Source organism: Mercenaria mercenaria, chromosome 15 (assembly GCF_021730395.1).
Source record: "Mercenaria mercenaria strain notata chromosome 15, MADL_Memer_1, whole genome shotgun sequence".
Taxonomy (NCBI): domain Eukaryota; kingdom Metazoa; phylum Mollusca; class Bivalvia; order Venerida; family Veneridae; genus Mercenaria; species Mercenaria mercenaria.
In genome coordinates, this window is record NC_069375.1 from 51,988,853 (window position 1) to 52,002,485 (window position 13,633).

At 37.2% G+C, this 13,633-nt stretch overlaps 1 protein-coding gene across 3 annotated transcripts in view; it reads left to right on the plus strand.

Annotated features, from left to right (window-relative positions):
* The window catches only part of LOC123563978 (FK506-binding protein 15-like), a 241,413-nt gene that overhangs the window by 210,388 nt on the left and 17,392 nt on the right, over positions 1–13,633 (plus strand). For all 3 annotated transcript variants that reach the window (XM_053524018.1, XM_053524017.1, XM_053524016.1), the window contains exons 26-29: positions 318–417; positions 840–1,166; positions 2,604–2,811; positions 3,649–3,772. In XM_053524018.1, the coding sequence (XP_053379993.1) occupies positions 318–417; positions 840–1,166; positions 2,604–2,811; positions 3,649–3,772 (759 nt within the window). The remainder of the gene's footprint in view (positions 1–317; positions 418–839; positions 1,167–2,603; positions 2,812–3,648; positions 3,773–13,633) is intronic.

Genomic DNA, 13,633 nt, shown 5'->3' on the forward strand with positions numbered 1-13,633 from the left:
ATGAGAAATTTCAACAAAGTGGAAATATGCCACTTGAAACTGTATTAGGTAGAAGTGTATTTTGGTTTCATACGTTTTCACCATGAAGTGTATTAATCCTTAAAATATGCTTATTTATGTTTAGTGTTATATATTTTGTATTTGATGATGATGATATGGAGGAGGATGTTGATAATTTTGGTGGTGGTGGTGATGATGAGGATGACAATGATGATGGTGGTAATGATGAGGATTCTGAAGATAATGATGATGATTGTAATTGTGGTAGTGGTGATGATGGTGTAATAAAAGATTAACATTGCTGTTATTTACAACAGAGCACTACTTTATCATTGATGAAGAGAACCCAGGAAAATAAAGAAGATAAAGAGAGTGAAGAGGAAGAAGAAGAAAGCGAAGAAGAAGAGGAGGAAGAAGGTTTATTTGATTAGATATTTTAACATACTTTTTGTATTTTTCTTACCACAGTCTATTGTGACTTCCATCATCCTTGGTCTGTATGCACATAGAGAAATGACTTTTAAAAATACTTGTATATGCAAATGTTTGGTTCCTTGTTTTCATTTTGGCTGTTAACAATGTCACAAAGAAAAAATATCTTTAATGTGAGTGCTGAGGCCTTGTTGTGTGTAGTGAAGACCATTTTTTCTGCAAACATCTGTGTTGTAAATGTTGTATGTTATTAAGACAGTAGATACTAATAATTCGCTTTTGGTGATTTTTTTGTTCTGAAAGGGTGTTGAATTTATGATAAACCTAAAGCATTGATGTTATAAGGAGCATACCTTGAATATTTTCTTTCTTAAACACCTTACTGAAATTATAAAGTTTATTTTTAGAGTCAGATGGGGTAGAAGATGATGAAAGTACAGAACCAGTAAAGGAAACAGTTGAAGAGAAAATTGAACAAAAAACTGAAACTCAAGTAGAAGTGCCAGAGATAAATAATACTCAATCTGACATAGTAGGAAAATCTACTGTAGAAAATTCAAGCGAAAATCATGTTATAGAAGATGATGAAAAGAGTTACCAGGATGAACTAGATAATGAAATAGAGAATGTGGAAGAAGGAAATGAAGAAACTAGTAAAAATGTTGATGTTAAAGAAGAATTAGAGGATGAATTAAGTGATAAAGATACTCAGGAGGTTGAAAATGAACAAAAAGGTTTGACATATAATGGACATTTTGATTTCTGTTTAGGCTTCCAAGATCCTATAGATAGAATGCTTGAAATTTAAGAATCAGTATATTGAACTATTTGAGGTAATGACAATTGGTAATTTCCATTCAAATACGTTTTCTCCATTAGTAATTTTGGAACTTCCTGGTTGTCAATGAAACTATTGCTGATATGAATTACATTTAAGGCAAAAAAATGTATGTTATGGCACAATCAAATTTTGACTATTTTACTGGAAAAGAGGGTGGTCTTATTATGCCCCCCTTCGAAGAAGATGGGGTATATTGTTTTGCAGATGTCGGTCGGTTGGTCCGTAGACCAGTCGGTTTTCGGATGATAACACGAGAACACTTTGGCCTAGGATCATGAAATTGGTCATGACCAGCAGGTGACCCCTATTGATTCTGAGGTCAGTAGGTCAAAATCATAGTGACCCGGAACAGTTAAATGGTTTCCATATGATAACTCAAGAACGCTTGGGCCTAGGATCATGAAAGTTGATTGGGAGGTTGGTCATGACCAGCAGATGACCCCTATTGATTTTGAGGTCAGTTGGTCAAAGGTCAAGGTCACAGTGACCCGGAACATTTAAACCGTTTCCGGACGATAACTTGAGAACACTTGGGCCTAGGATCACGAAACTTAATAGGGAGGTTGTTCATGACCAGCAAATGACCCCTGTTGATTTTGAGGTAGGTAGGTCAAAGGTCAAGGTCACTGTGACCCAGAACAGTTAAACTGTTTCAGAACGATAACTTGAGAATGTTTGGGCCTAGGATCATGAAACTTAATAGGGAGGTTGATCATGACCTGCAGATGACCCCTATTGATTTTGAGGTCAGTAGGTCAAAGGTCAAGGTCACATTGACCCCAAACAGTAGAACTTTTTTGCCAGATAGCTAGAGAATGCTTTAGTTTAAAATTACATTTGATACAGAGGTCACTTATAACTGGTAAATGACCAATAATTATTGATTGAGGTCCGTTCATCAAACGTCCCCTGTTGAATTTAAGGTCAATAGATCAAACGTCAAGATCACATTGAACCAGAACAGTAGAACTTCTGTTTACAGTGACCAAATAATTTCTGTTCCTTGTGCAGTTACTGAATGCATCAAGGGGGGCATTTCGTGTTCTACGAGCTCTTGTTTTAATCAATGTAGTATTTGCCATCTATATCTCCTTACACGCCTGTATATGTTATTGTCTACTTTTTGCCATTCTGTAATGGCTGTGAATAAGGCCAGTTAATAGCTTTGTCCAGAATATCCTTGATACAGTATTGGAACGGTAGTAAAATACAAATTAGAATTAAAACAACTAAAATAAAAAGAAAAACATTTCAATATATTTTGTTTTAAGTCAGATATATATTAACACAAAAACTAACATTTAATTGCACTGTGCTTGATATACTTTAGATGAGGGAAAAACTGTGATAGAGAATCCCTCTGCTGGAGACTCAAACTTGAAGAAGGCTGGATCACTGGAAGATTTACTAGATTCAGCATTGGAAAGCAAGACAGCTAAAGGTCCAGAGCGTGTGCCAACTCCGATAGTCAGTACTGAACCCCCGCCACTCTCTGATGATAGTAGTGAAGAACAGGGGACAGAGAAAGATAGAACAAAGTGAGTTATTCTTGATTAACATAATCTTGGTCAATTTTAAAATTGTGCTTCAACAACCAATCAGAGACAATTGTTTATTGACTTGTTCTCAAATGAACATTTTCTTATCTTTTATCCCTGGCCCTTTTTATGCCCCCGGCATCTACTGATGCGGGAGGCATATAGTGATTGTCCTGTCTGTTTGTCCATCCGTCCGTACGAGGTTAACCAAATGGGACTGTTTCGTCTAGCATCAATACCCCTAACTAGAATGACTTGATACTAATGCAGATGTAACCTGTGACCATTCCTCATCTTCAGACATTACCTGACCTCAGTTTGACCTTGACCTTAAACTTGACCTCGTTTTGGACTTAGGTTGCTTTGTATCAACAAGGATGCCGTCGGGGGCATCAAGCGTTTATTGAACGCAGCTACTTGTTTCACTCACATTCTCAAGCCGTAATTATCTAGGGTCAGTTTCTAAAAGAATTTTTTCCCTTTACATGTTTACTTGTCCAAATTTCAAAATATGTTAATGAACAGTAATTGTTGATCTAAATAAAAAACATTTATGAAATATTACTTTTCAAACATGGAGCTGTATTCAACTGATTCAAAAGTTAGTGTTTACTGAGAGCCAATAAAAGTTGCTTTACAAGTTTGTATACCTAACCTTCACTAGTAAATGTTTTCACTTGTGTTGATTGTTTCTAGATTAAAAAAAATGTTTCTGTCATTACCTTTTTTGTTACATGCTTGCATTGTTTGAAGTTTTGCTGGTTCCATCCAAAGTATGCCATGAAATTTCTGACATACCAGTTCTTTTTAACTTAAATACATTTATTATTTTTATAGATCGATATTTGATGATGATGACGATGATGATAATGTAGCAGAAACTTTAGGCATTACAAATAAACCAGTAGTAAATGGCGACCCAGTCAAGAAGTCAGCAGAGAAGCAGTCTACAAATGAGGAGGTGCAACAATTTATCCCTCTTATAATTATATTTATTTGTGTTGTTGTAGCATTTCTTTCATCATTATTAGAATAGAAATATCTTTTTTTCGTGTCCCCGGGCATATAGCAATTGTACTGTCCATCCATTTGTCTGTGTGTCCATTAGTCCGTCCGTACAAACAAGATTTTACTATTTCACCTACAGCCCACATTAATGACCAGATTTAGCTCATATTCACATGCAACAATCCTTGTGGCAAGACCTACAAACTGACCTATATATATATAGATGACCTTGAATCTCACATGACCCTCGCCTCCAAACTTGAAACCTCAAAAAACATAATTTTGGTTAACCAGATTTTACCTACAGCCCACATTAATGACCAAATTTAGTTCATACTTACACTCAACAATGCCTGTGGCAAGACCTACAAACTGATCTGTAGATAATTTGGCAGTATCCAGTTTACTTCCCCCGGGGCAGATAATTTTGTTTCCAAATAAAAGTTTACTAAATCATAGCAGTTGCTTACTTTTCGCTGATCTGGATCTTTCAGATGCTTGCATGTATATATTATGGACGAGGGCGTGGTCTCTTTCAATTACATCAATGTACAAATATAACATGTAGATAGTGTATGTGTGTGCAATTTTTCCATGTATGGAATTTTACTTTTATACATTAAATTGGGGATATTGACAGTATTGAAATAGTGAGTATTAATTTTGTTTTCCTCTTGTAACTTAGTACATGACATTCATTCTGTAAATAAAATGCGTTTACTGAAATGTTGATCTATATGTAATCGTTTATGGCCCAGTGAAGCAAACCGGATTACATATAGAGCAACGATGTATTCTTCAACATTAATAAATGCTCCTACAGGGTAGTATTTTTACAAGTACATGACATTCATTCCGTAAAGAAAATGAATAGATTCAAGATTATTAAACGTAAAACTGGTGTTTTACGGAATGAATCGCATAATTATACTGCAAAAGATATCTTCCCAGGGCTACCGGATTACATATAGGACGACAGTGTTTTCTAAATTAATAAATGCTACTAGAGGGAAGTTTCTCCCGAGAAAAGGGTTTCTTTGTGGGATATCATGCATCAGAAAATGGGACTAGGCAGTCTTTTGGGGAGGAACTGTCTTATATAGTTGCGTTTTACAGAATGAATCGCAATATTATACTGAAAAACATATCTTCCCAGGGCTGTAAACCGGACTACATTTATGGCGATGATTTATAATTATCTGTTTTTTTTACAAGTACATGACATTCATTGCGTAAAAAACTAGATTCAACACTATTATACGTAAATGGAATGAATTGCATTATTATACTGCAAAAGATATCTTCCCAGGGCTGTAGACTGGATTATATATATAGGGTGACAATGTTTTCTAAACATTAACAAGGCAGTCTGAAAGACAGCTAAATCCCCCACCACTGCTATGGATAGTGAAAGCGTAAACCTTTTACCTTTAGCTGTGACCTTGACCTTGAACTGACATGGCTGACTCATGAATTCTGCACAACATCTTGATGAGGTGATCATTTGACCCATGTTTTATGAAAATCCTTCAAGGGGTTTAGGAGATACAGAGCTCAAACCTTTGACCTTGAGTTGACATGGCTGACTCATGAGTTCTTGATGAGGTGATCATTTGACCCAAGTTTGATGAAAATCCTTCAAGGGGTTTAGGAGATACAGAGTGGACACAAAATGGAAGGCTCAAACCTTTGACCCTAAGTTGTGACCTTGACCTTGAGCTGGCATGGCTGACTCAAGTTCTGCACATCGTTTTGATGAGGTGATCATTTGACCCAAGTTTTATAAAATTCCTTCAAGGGGTTTAGGAGATACAGAGCGGACACGAAATGGAAGGCTAAAACCTTTGACCTTGAGTTGTGACCTATAACCTTGAGCTGGCATGGCTGACTCATGAGTTCTGCACATCGCCTTGATGAGGTGATCATTTGACCCAAATTTCATATGAATCCTTCAAGGGAATTAGGAGATACAGAGCGGACACAAAATGGAAGGCTCAAACCTTTGACCTTCAGTTGTGACCTTGACCTTGAGCCGGCATGGCTGACTCATAAGTTCTGCACATCGCCTTGATGAGGTGATCTTTGACCCAAGTTTGATGAAAATCCTTCAAGGGGTTTAGGAGCTATAGAGCGGACACAAAATGGAAGGCTCAAACCTTTCACCCTAAGTTGTGACCTTGACCTTGAGCCGGCATGGCTGACTCATGGGTTCTGCACATCATCTTGATGAGGTGACGGAAGGATGGACGGAGACCATTCCTATAACCCCCCACCACTTGTGGCGGGGGATTAATAAATGATACTAGAGGAAAGTCTCTCCCGGGAAAAGGGTGTCTTGTGGGATATCATTCATTAGAAAATGTGGCTTGGCAGTCTTTTGGGGGAACTGTCTTAAAAATGGTCGTTTGACAGAATAAATCGAATAGATATCTGTCCAGGGTTGTAAACTGGATTACATATAGTGTGACGATGTATAATTATCTGTTATTTTTTTACTAGGACATGGCATTCATTCCGTAAATAAAATACATAGATGCGATTAATGTGACGTTTTACGAAATTAATCGAATTCTTAATACAAAAGATATCAGCCCATTGCTGTAGACCGGATTACATATAGGGCGACGGTGTTTTCTAAACATTAATAAATGCTAATTGAGGGAAATTTCTTCCGGGAAAAGGGTTTCTTTGGGGGATATCATGCATCAGAAATCTTTTGGGGGAATGTCTTAAAAATATGGTTAATGTATTCATTAAATGCATTTGGTAAGCATAATAATTTATCTATTTTTAGAAACATGCAAGCGTCTGAACGATCTTGATTAGAAAAACGTCACGCTGAAACATATGATTTTTTCCCCTTCAAAATCGATGAAAAAATATCTGCCCCGGGGGAAGTAAACCGGATATTGCCGATAACTGACCTTGTACTTCATATGATCTTCACCTCAAACACAACATCTTTCGTAATACACTCGGGTGCATGATTTTGCATTTTGAAAATGCAGCTCCTTGTTTATAATTAGACTCACACTGGTGTTCAATGATTATAGGTTATTAGCTTTATATTGACAAATATGTACAAGTGCAGCAGCGTAAATATTGTTTGACTTTAGGAGTGCAGTATTATTCTGCTAAAGAACAAGTGCATATTTCTTGATGCAAAGCTAATAATCTCTTCATTACATACATATCTATACATACTAATATATTATATTATAAAGGTTATGAATTTGATTAATAGCCTGAATAAAATTGACAAAACTGACGTTAGTAAATAACGCAACAATACAAATTAATATGATATCACACACCTGATATGAAATTCAGACATCAGTATGGAAAAAATACTGTTTCTGGTTCCATTGTAACTTATGTCTCTATAATGCTGATAAGGTGAGCCATTTAGATGGACTTCTTTTATTTTTTCTCTCTTCCATTTCACTGCCAAGTGCTTTATTTTGGTTTGTTTGTGCTTAGTTGTGAAAGGAGGGTAAACTGTATGTAGGTCATGGTGTGGTGGAGTTTGGGTGTCAACTTTCGGCATTAAAATATCACAGGAGTTGTCTTAAGAAAGAAATGGTGTCATCTTTTGATGAAGCAAATGTAACAATTATATACCTTAGCTTGAAAGCAGATTTCTCAAAAACTACTTGACTGAATGCTTCCAGCTCATCACAAGCACCAATAAAATGATCCCACAAGGCAGGTTTCATAACTCTGGCTTACATTTTGTTAAAGTTGTGTCCCTTTTCAATATTGAAATTTTGGCAAAAGTTTTGCTTGTAAGCAAGTTTCTCAGGAAATAGGTTATTAAAAGTTTCTAAATTTTTCATAGGTCCGTACCCCTGACTTACAGTTGACCAAATTTTCTTCATCTTAATAAATTTTGGTATGAAAGCTTTTTAAAGTGAGCTGGTATTATGTCGAAGGGTTTCAAGTAGTTATGCCGGCTGTTGTGAGACAGCATTTTCGTTTTATTAATCCCCCGCCACAAGTGGTGGGGGGTTATAGGAATGGTGTCCGTCCATCCTTCCGTCCTTCTGTCCTTCCGTCCGTCTGTCCGTAACACTTTCGTGTCCGCTCCATATCTCCTAAACCCCTTGAAGGATTTTCATGAAACTTGGGTCAAATGATCACCTCATCAAGACGATGTGCAGAACCCATGAGTCAGCCTTGTCAGCTCAAGGTCAAGGTCACAACTCAAGGTCAGAGGTTTGAGCCTGCCATTTTGTGTCCACTCTATATCTCCTAAACCCCTTGAAGGAATTTTATAAAACTTGGGTCAAATGATCACCTCATCAAGATGATGTGCAGAACCCATGAGTCAGCCATGCCGGCTCAAGGTCAAGGTCACAACTTAGGGTCAAAGGTTTGAGCCTTCCATTTTGTCTCCGCTCTATATCTCCTAAACCCCTTGAAGGATTTTCATGAAACTTGGGTCAAATGATCACCTCATCAAGACGATGTGCAGAATCAATGAGTCGGCCTTGTCGGCTCAAGGTCAAGGTCACAACTCAAGGTCAAAGGTTTGAGCCTTCCATTTTGTGTCTGCTCTATATCTCCTAAACCCCTTGAAGGAATTTTATAAAACTTGGGTCAAATGATCACCTCATCAAGACGATGTGCAGAACCCATGAGTCAGCCATGCCGGCTCAAGGTCAAGGCCACAACTTGGGGTGAAAGGTTTGAGCCTTCCATTTTGTGTCCACTCTATATCTCCTAAACCCCTTGAAGGATTTTCATCAAACTTGGGTCAAACGATCACCTCATCAAGGCGATGTGCAGAACTTATGAGTCAGCCATGTTGGCTCAAGGTCAAGGTCACAACTGAAGGTCAAAGGTTTGAGCCTTCCATTTCGTTTCCGCTCTATATCTCCTAAACCCCTTGAAGGAATTTTATAAAACTTGGGTCAAATGATTACCTCATCAAAACGATGTGCAGAAATTATGAGTCAACCATGCCAGCTCAAGGTCAAGGTCACAACTAAGGGTCAAAGGTTTGAGCCTTCCATTTTGTGTCCACTCTGTATCTCCTAAACCCCTTGAAGGATTTTCATCAAACTTGTGTCAAATGATCACCTCATCAAGAACTCGTGAGTCAGCCATGTCATCTCAAGGTCAAGGTCACAACTGAAGGTCAAAGGTTTCAGCTCTGTATCTCCTAAACCCCTTGAAGGATTTTCATGAAACTTGGGTCAAATGATCACCTCATCAAGACGTTGTGCAGAATTCATGAGTCAGCCATGTCAGTTCAACGTCAAGGTCACAGCTAAAATCAAAGGTTTACCCTTTCACTATCCATAGCAGTGGCGGGGGATTTAGCTGTCTTTCAGACTGCCTTGTTGATACAGTAAGAGATTTGAGGCCAGGAATCGTAAGGAGATACGTTGATTGATTCGGATTCTGTGCCATTTATCTGTTTACTAAATTGATGTAAAAGATGTTCTTATTTTTGTCTCCCATTTAAATGAGATATGTTGGTAGCATATTCAAAACTGAATATACCTGAATTCTCTACTTTATTTTGATCAAATTGAGAAACAGGAAGTTTCTAAGGTAAATATTAACCTTAAATGTACATGTATGATCTTTGTACTGCTTCTTTGCTTCCCTAAACCAAAGTTTCATGTTGAGCTACTAGTGTATACTAGTCCATTGTCTGCTATCTGTCGTCAGCATTTAACTTCAGCATCTTCTCTGCTGCAACTATTGGCCAGAATTTCACAACTCTTTGACTGTAGCATCCTGGCAAGGTCCCCATTTCAGTTTTTCAGTGATTCCTGTTTACCTCTTTTAGGGACTTCTTGAGCTAAAAAAAAAGGTCTTTATACATCTTCTTCTCATGAACTGCTTAATGGATCTTCATCAAACTTGGTCTGTAGCATCCTGATAAGATTTTCTCTCAGATTTGTACAAATGGGTGACTAGACTCATTTAAGGGGATGCTAGAGCTAAACAGAAAAACCTTCTGATAGACCTCAGTAAAGTTTGTTCAATGGTTTTGCTTGACCACTTTTAAGTATCTACTAAAGCTAAAAATGAAAAAAAAAACAAAACATGGAAACATCTTCTTCGCATTTACAGCTTGATTTATTTTCACCAAACTTGGTTTATAGTTCTGAAGTTTGTTTAAATGGTTCCAACTGATCCCTTTTTAGGGATCATCAGGACTTGGAATAGAAAAACCTTTATCAACTTCTTTTCATGAACTGCTTAATGTATTTTGACAAAGCTTTGTCTGTAGCATGTCCACACATGGCTAAATACTTCCATATTTTTGAAAAATCAGTCACACAGGAATAAGTACTTTTTAGCTGGATGTCTGGTGTCTGTCTGTCCTCTGTCAACGTTTAGCTTGTATATGCGATAGAGTCTGTATTTTTCAACTGATCTTCATGAAATTTTGTCAGAATGATCACCTTGATGATATCTAGGCCAAGTTCGAAAATGGGTCATCTGGTTCAAAAACTAGGTCACTAGGTCAAATCAAAGAAAAACCTAGTATATGCAATAGAGGCTGTATTTTTCAATTGATCTTCATGAATTTTGGTCAGAATGATTTCCTTGATAAAATCTAGACAGAGTTCGAAAATGGGTCATCTAGGATCAAAAACTAGGTCACTAGGTCAAATCAAAGAAAAACCTTGTGTATGCGATAGAGGCTGTATTTTTTAGCTGATCTTCATGAAATTTGGTCAGAATGATTACCTTGATGAAATCTAGGCCGAGTTTGAAAATGGGTCATCTGGGGTAAAAAACTAGGTCACTAGGTCAAATCAAAGAAAAACCTTGAGTATGCAATAGAGGCTGTATTTTTCAATTGATCTTCATGAATTTTGGTCAGAATGATTGCCTTGATGAAATCTAGGTCAAGTTCTAATATGGGTCATCTGGGGTCAAAAACTAGGTCACTAGGTCAAATAAAGAAGAACCTTTTGTATGCAATAGGAGCTGCATTTTACACTGGATCTTCATGAAATTTAATCAAAATGTTTCGCCTGATGAAATCTAGGTGGAGAATGAATATGGGTTATCTAAGATCAAAAACTAGGTCACCCGGTCAAATTAAAGAAAAACCTTGTGTACACAATAGGGGCTGCATTTTACACACGATATTCATAAAATTTAGTCAGAATGATTGCCTTAATGAAAATTAGGTCAATTTAGAATATGGGTCATCTGTGGTCAAAAACTAGGTTACTAGGTGAAATCAAAGAAAATCCTTGTGTATGTGATAGAGACTGTATTTTTCAATTGATCTTCATGAAATTTGGTCAGAATGATAGCGTTGATGAAATTAAGGTCAAGTTTGAATATGAGTCATCTGGGGTCAAAACTAGGTCGCTAGGACAAATCAAAGAAAAAACATTTTATATGTGCGATAGAGGCTGTATTTTTCAATTGAGGTTGATGAAATTTGGTCAGAATGATTGCCTTGATCAAATCTAGGTCAAGTTCGATTGTAAGTCATCTTGGCTCAAAAACTAGGTCACTAGGTCAAGTTGAAGAAAATACTTGTTTACACTTAAGACACCACATTTTTGGTCCAATCTTAATGAAAATTGGTCAGAATATTTGTTTCCATGAAATCACTAGGTAAAACATGTTTACACTGTTATTGTGTGTTTCTCAGGTGAGCAACCTAGGGCCATCTTGGCCCTCTTGTTTGTCTTTACAATATCAATCACACAGGGATAAGTACTTTCATGTCTTTGTGATAATTATCATACACAGGGATAAGTATTTTCTTGTCTTTGCAATATCAGTCACACAGGGATAAGTACTTTCATCTCTGCAATATCAGTCACAAAGGGATAAGTACTTTCATCATGTCTTTGCAATATCAGTCACACAGGGATAAGTACTTTCATCTCTGCAATATCAGTCACAGGGGCCTCCGTGGCCGAGTGGTTAAGGTCGCTGACTTCAAATCACTTGCCCCTCATCGATGTGGGTTCGAGCCTCACTCGGGGCATTGAATTCTTCATGTGAGGAAGCCATCCAGCTGGCTTACGGAAGGTCGGTGGTTCTACCCAGGTGCCCGCTCGTGATGAAATAATGCACGGAGGGGCACCTGGGGTCTTCCTCCACCATTAAAGCTGGAAAGTCGCCATATGACCTATCATGTGTCGGTGCGACATTAAATCAAAAAAAAAAAAACAAATATCAGTCACAAAGGGATAAGTACTTTAATCATGTCTTTGCAATATCAGTCACACAGGGATAAGTACTTTCATCATGTCTTTGCAATATCAGTCACACAGGGATAAGTATTTTCATCTTTGCAATATCAGTCACACAGGGATAAGTACTTTCATCATTTTGCAATATCAGTCACACAGGGATAAGTACTTGAGATCATTCCTTTGCAATATCAGTCACACAGGGATAATAGGTTTGATCTTTGCAAATAACAGTCCCACATGGGGATATGTACGTTCCAATCAATTTTGCAATATCCTCACACAGAATAAGAACTGTCATCTCTGCAATAATCAGTCACACCATGGATAAGAACTATCATCTCTGCTATATCTCACGTAGGGGATAAGTACTTAATCATGTTTTTTGCAATATCATCACACAGGATAGTACTTTCAATCATGTCTTTTGCAATATCTGACACACAGGATAAGTATTTTCATCTTTGCAATATCATCACACAATATGTACTTTCAAATCATTTTGCAATATCAGTCACACAGGATAACAGAACTTTCATCTCCTGCATTTCATCACAAAGAGATAAGTACTTAATCATGTCTAGCAAATACATCACATCAGGATAAGGATTTTCATCTTTGCAATATCAGTCACACAGGGATATTACTTTCTTCATTTTGCAATATCAGTCACACAGATAAGAACTTCATCTCTGCAATAATCAGTCACAAAGGATTAATACTTTAATCATGTCCTTTTGCATATCATTCACACAGGATTAGTATTTTCATCTGTGCAATATCAGTCACATGGGGATAAGTACATTTCAGCATTGCAATATCATCACAACAGGGATAAGAACTTCACTCGGCTATATCAGTCACTCAGGAAAGAACTTCATCTCTGCAATATCAGTCACGAAGGTATGTACTTTAGTCATGTTTTGCAATATCAGTCACACAGGATAAGTACTTTCATCTTTCTTTGCAATATCAGTCACACAGGGATTAATATTTTCAGCTTGCAATATCATCACACAAGGATAGAGTACTTCATCGTTTGGCAATATCAGTCAGACACAGGATAAGAACTTTCCATCTCTGCAATATCAGTCACAAAGAGATAAGTACTGTAATCTCTTTGCTATATCAGTCACACAGAGATAAGTACTTTCATCGCTTTGCAATGTCAGTCACACAGGGATAAGTACTTTCATTGCTTTGCAGTATCAGTCACACAGGGATAAGTACTCTCATCTCTGCAATATCAGTCACACAGGGATAAGTACTTTCATCTCTTTGCAGTATCAGTCACACAGGGATAAGTTCTTTCATCTCTTTGCTATATCAGTCACACAGAGATAAGTACTTTCTTCTCTTTGCAGTATCAGTCACATAGGGATAAGTACTTTCATCTCTGCAATATCAGTCACACAGAGATAAGTACTTTCATCTCTTTGCAGTATCAGTCACACAATGATAAGTACTTTCATCTCTGCAATATCAGTCACACAGAGATAAGTACTTTCTTCTCTTTGCAGTATCAGTCACACAATGATAAGTACTTTCATCTCTGCAATATCAGTCACACAGGGATAAGTACTTTCATCTCTTTGCAATATCAGTCACACAGGGATAAGTACTTTCAT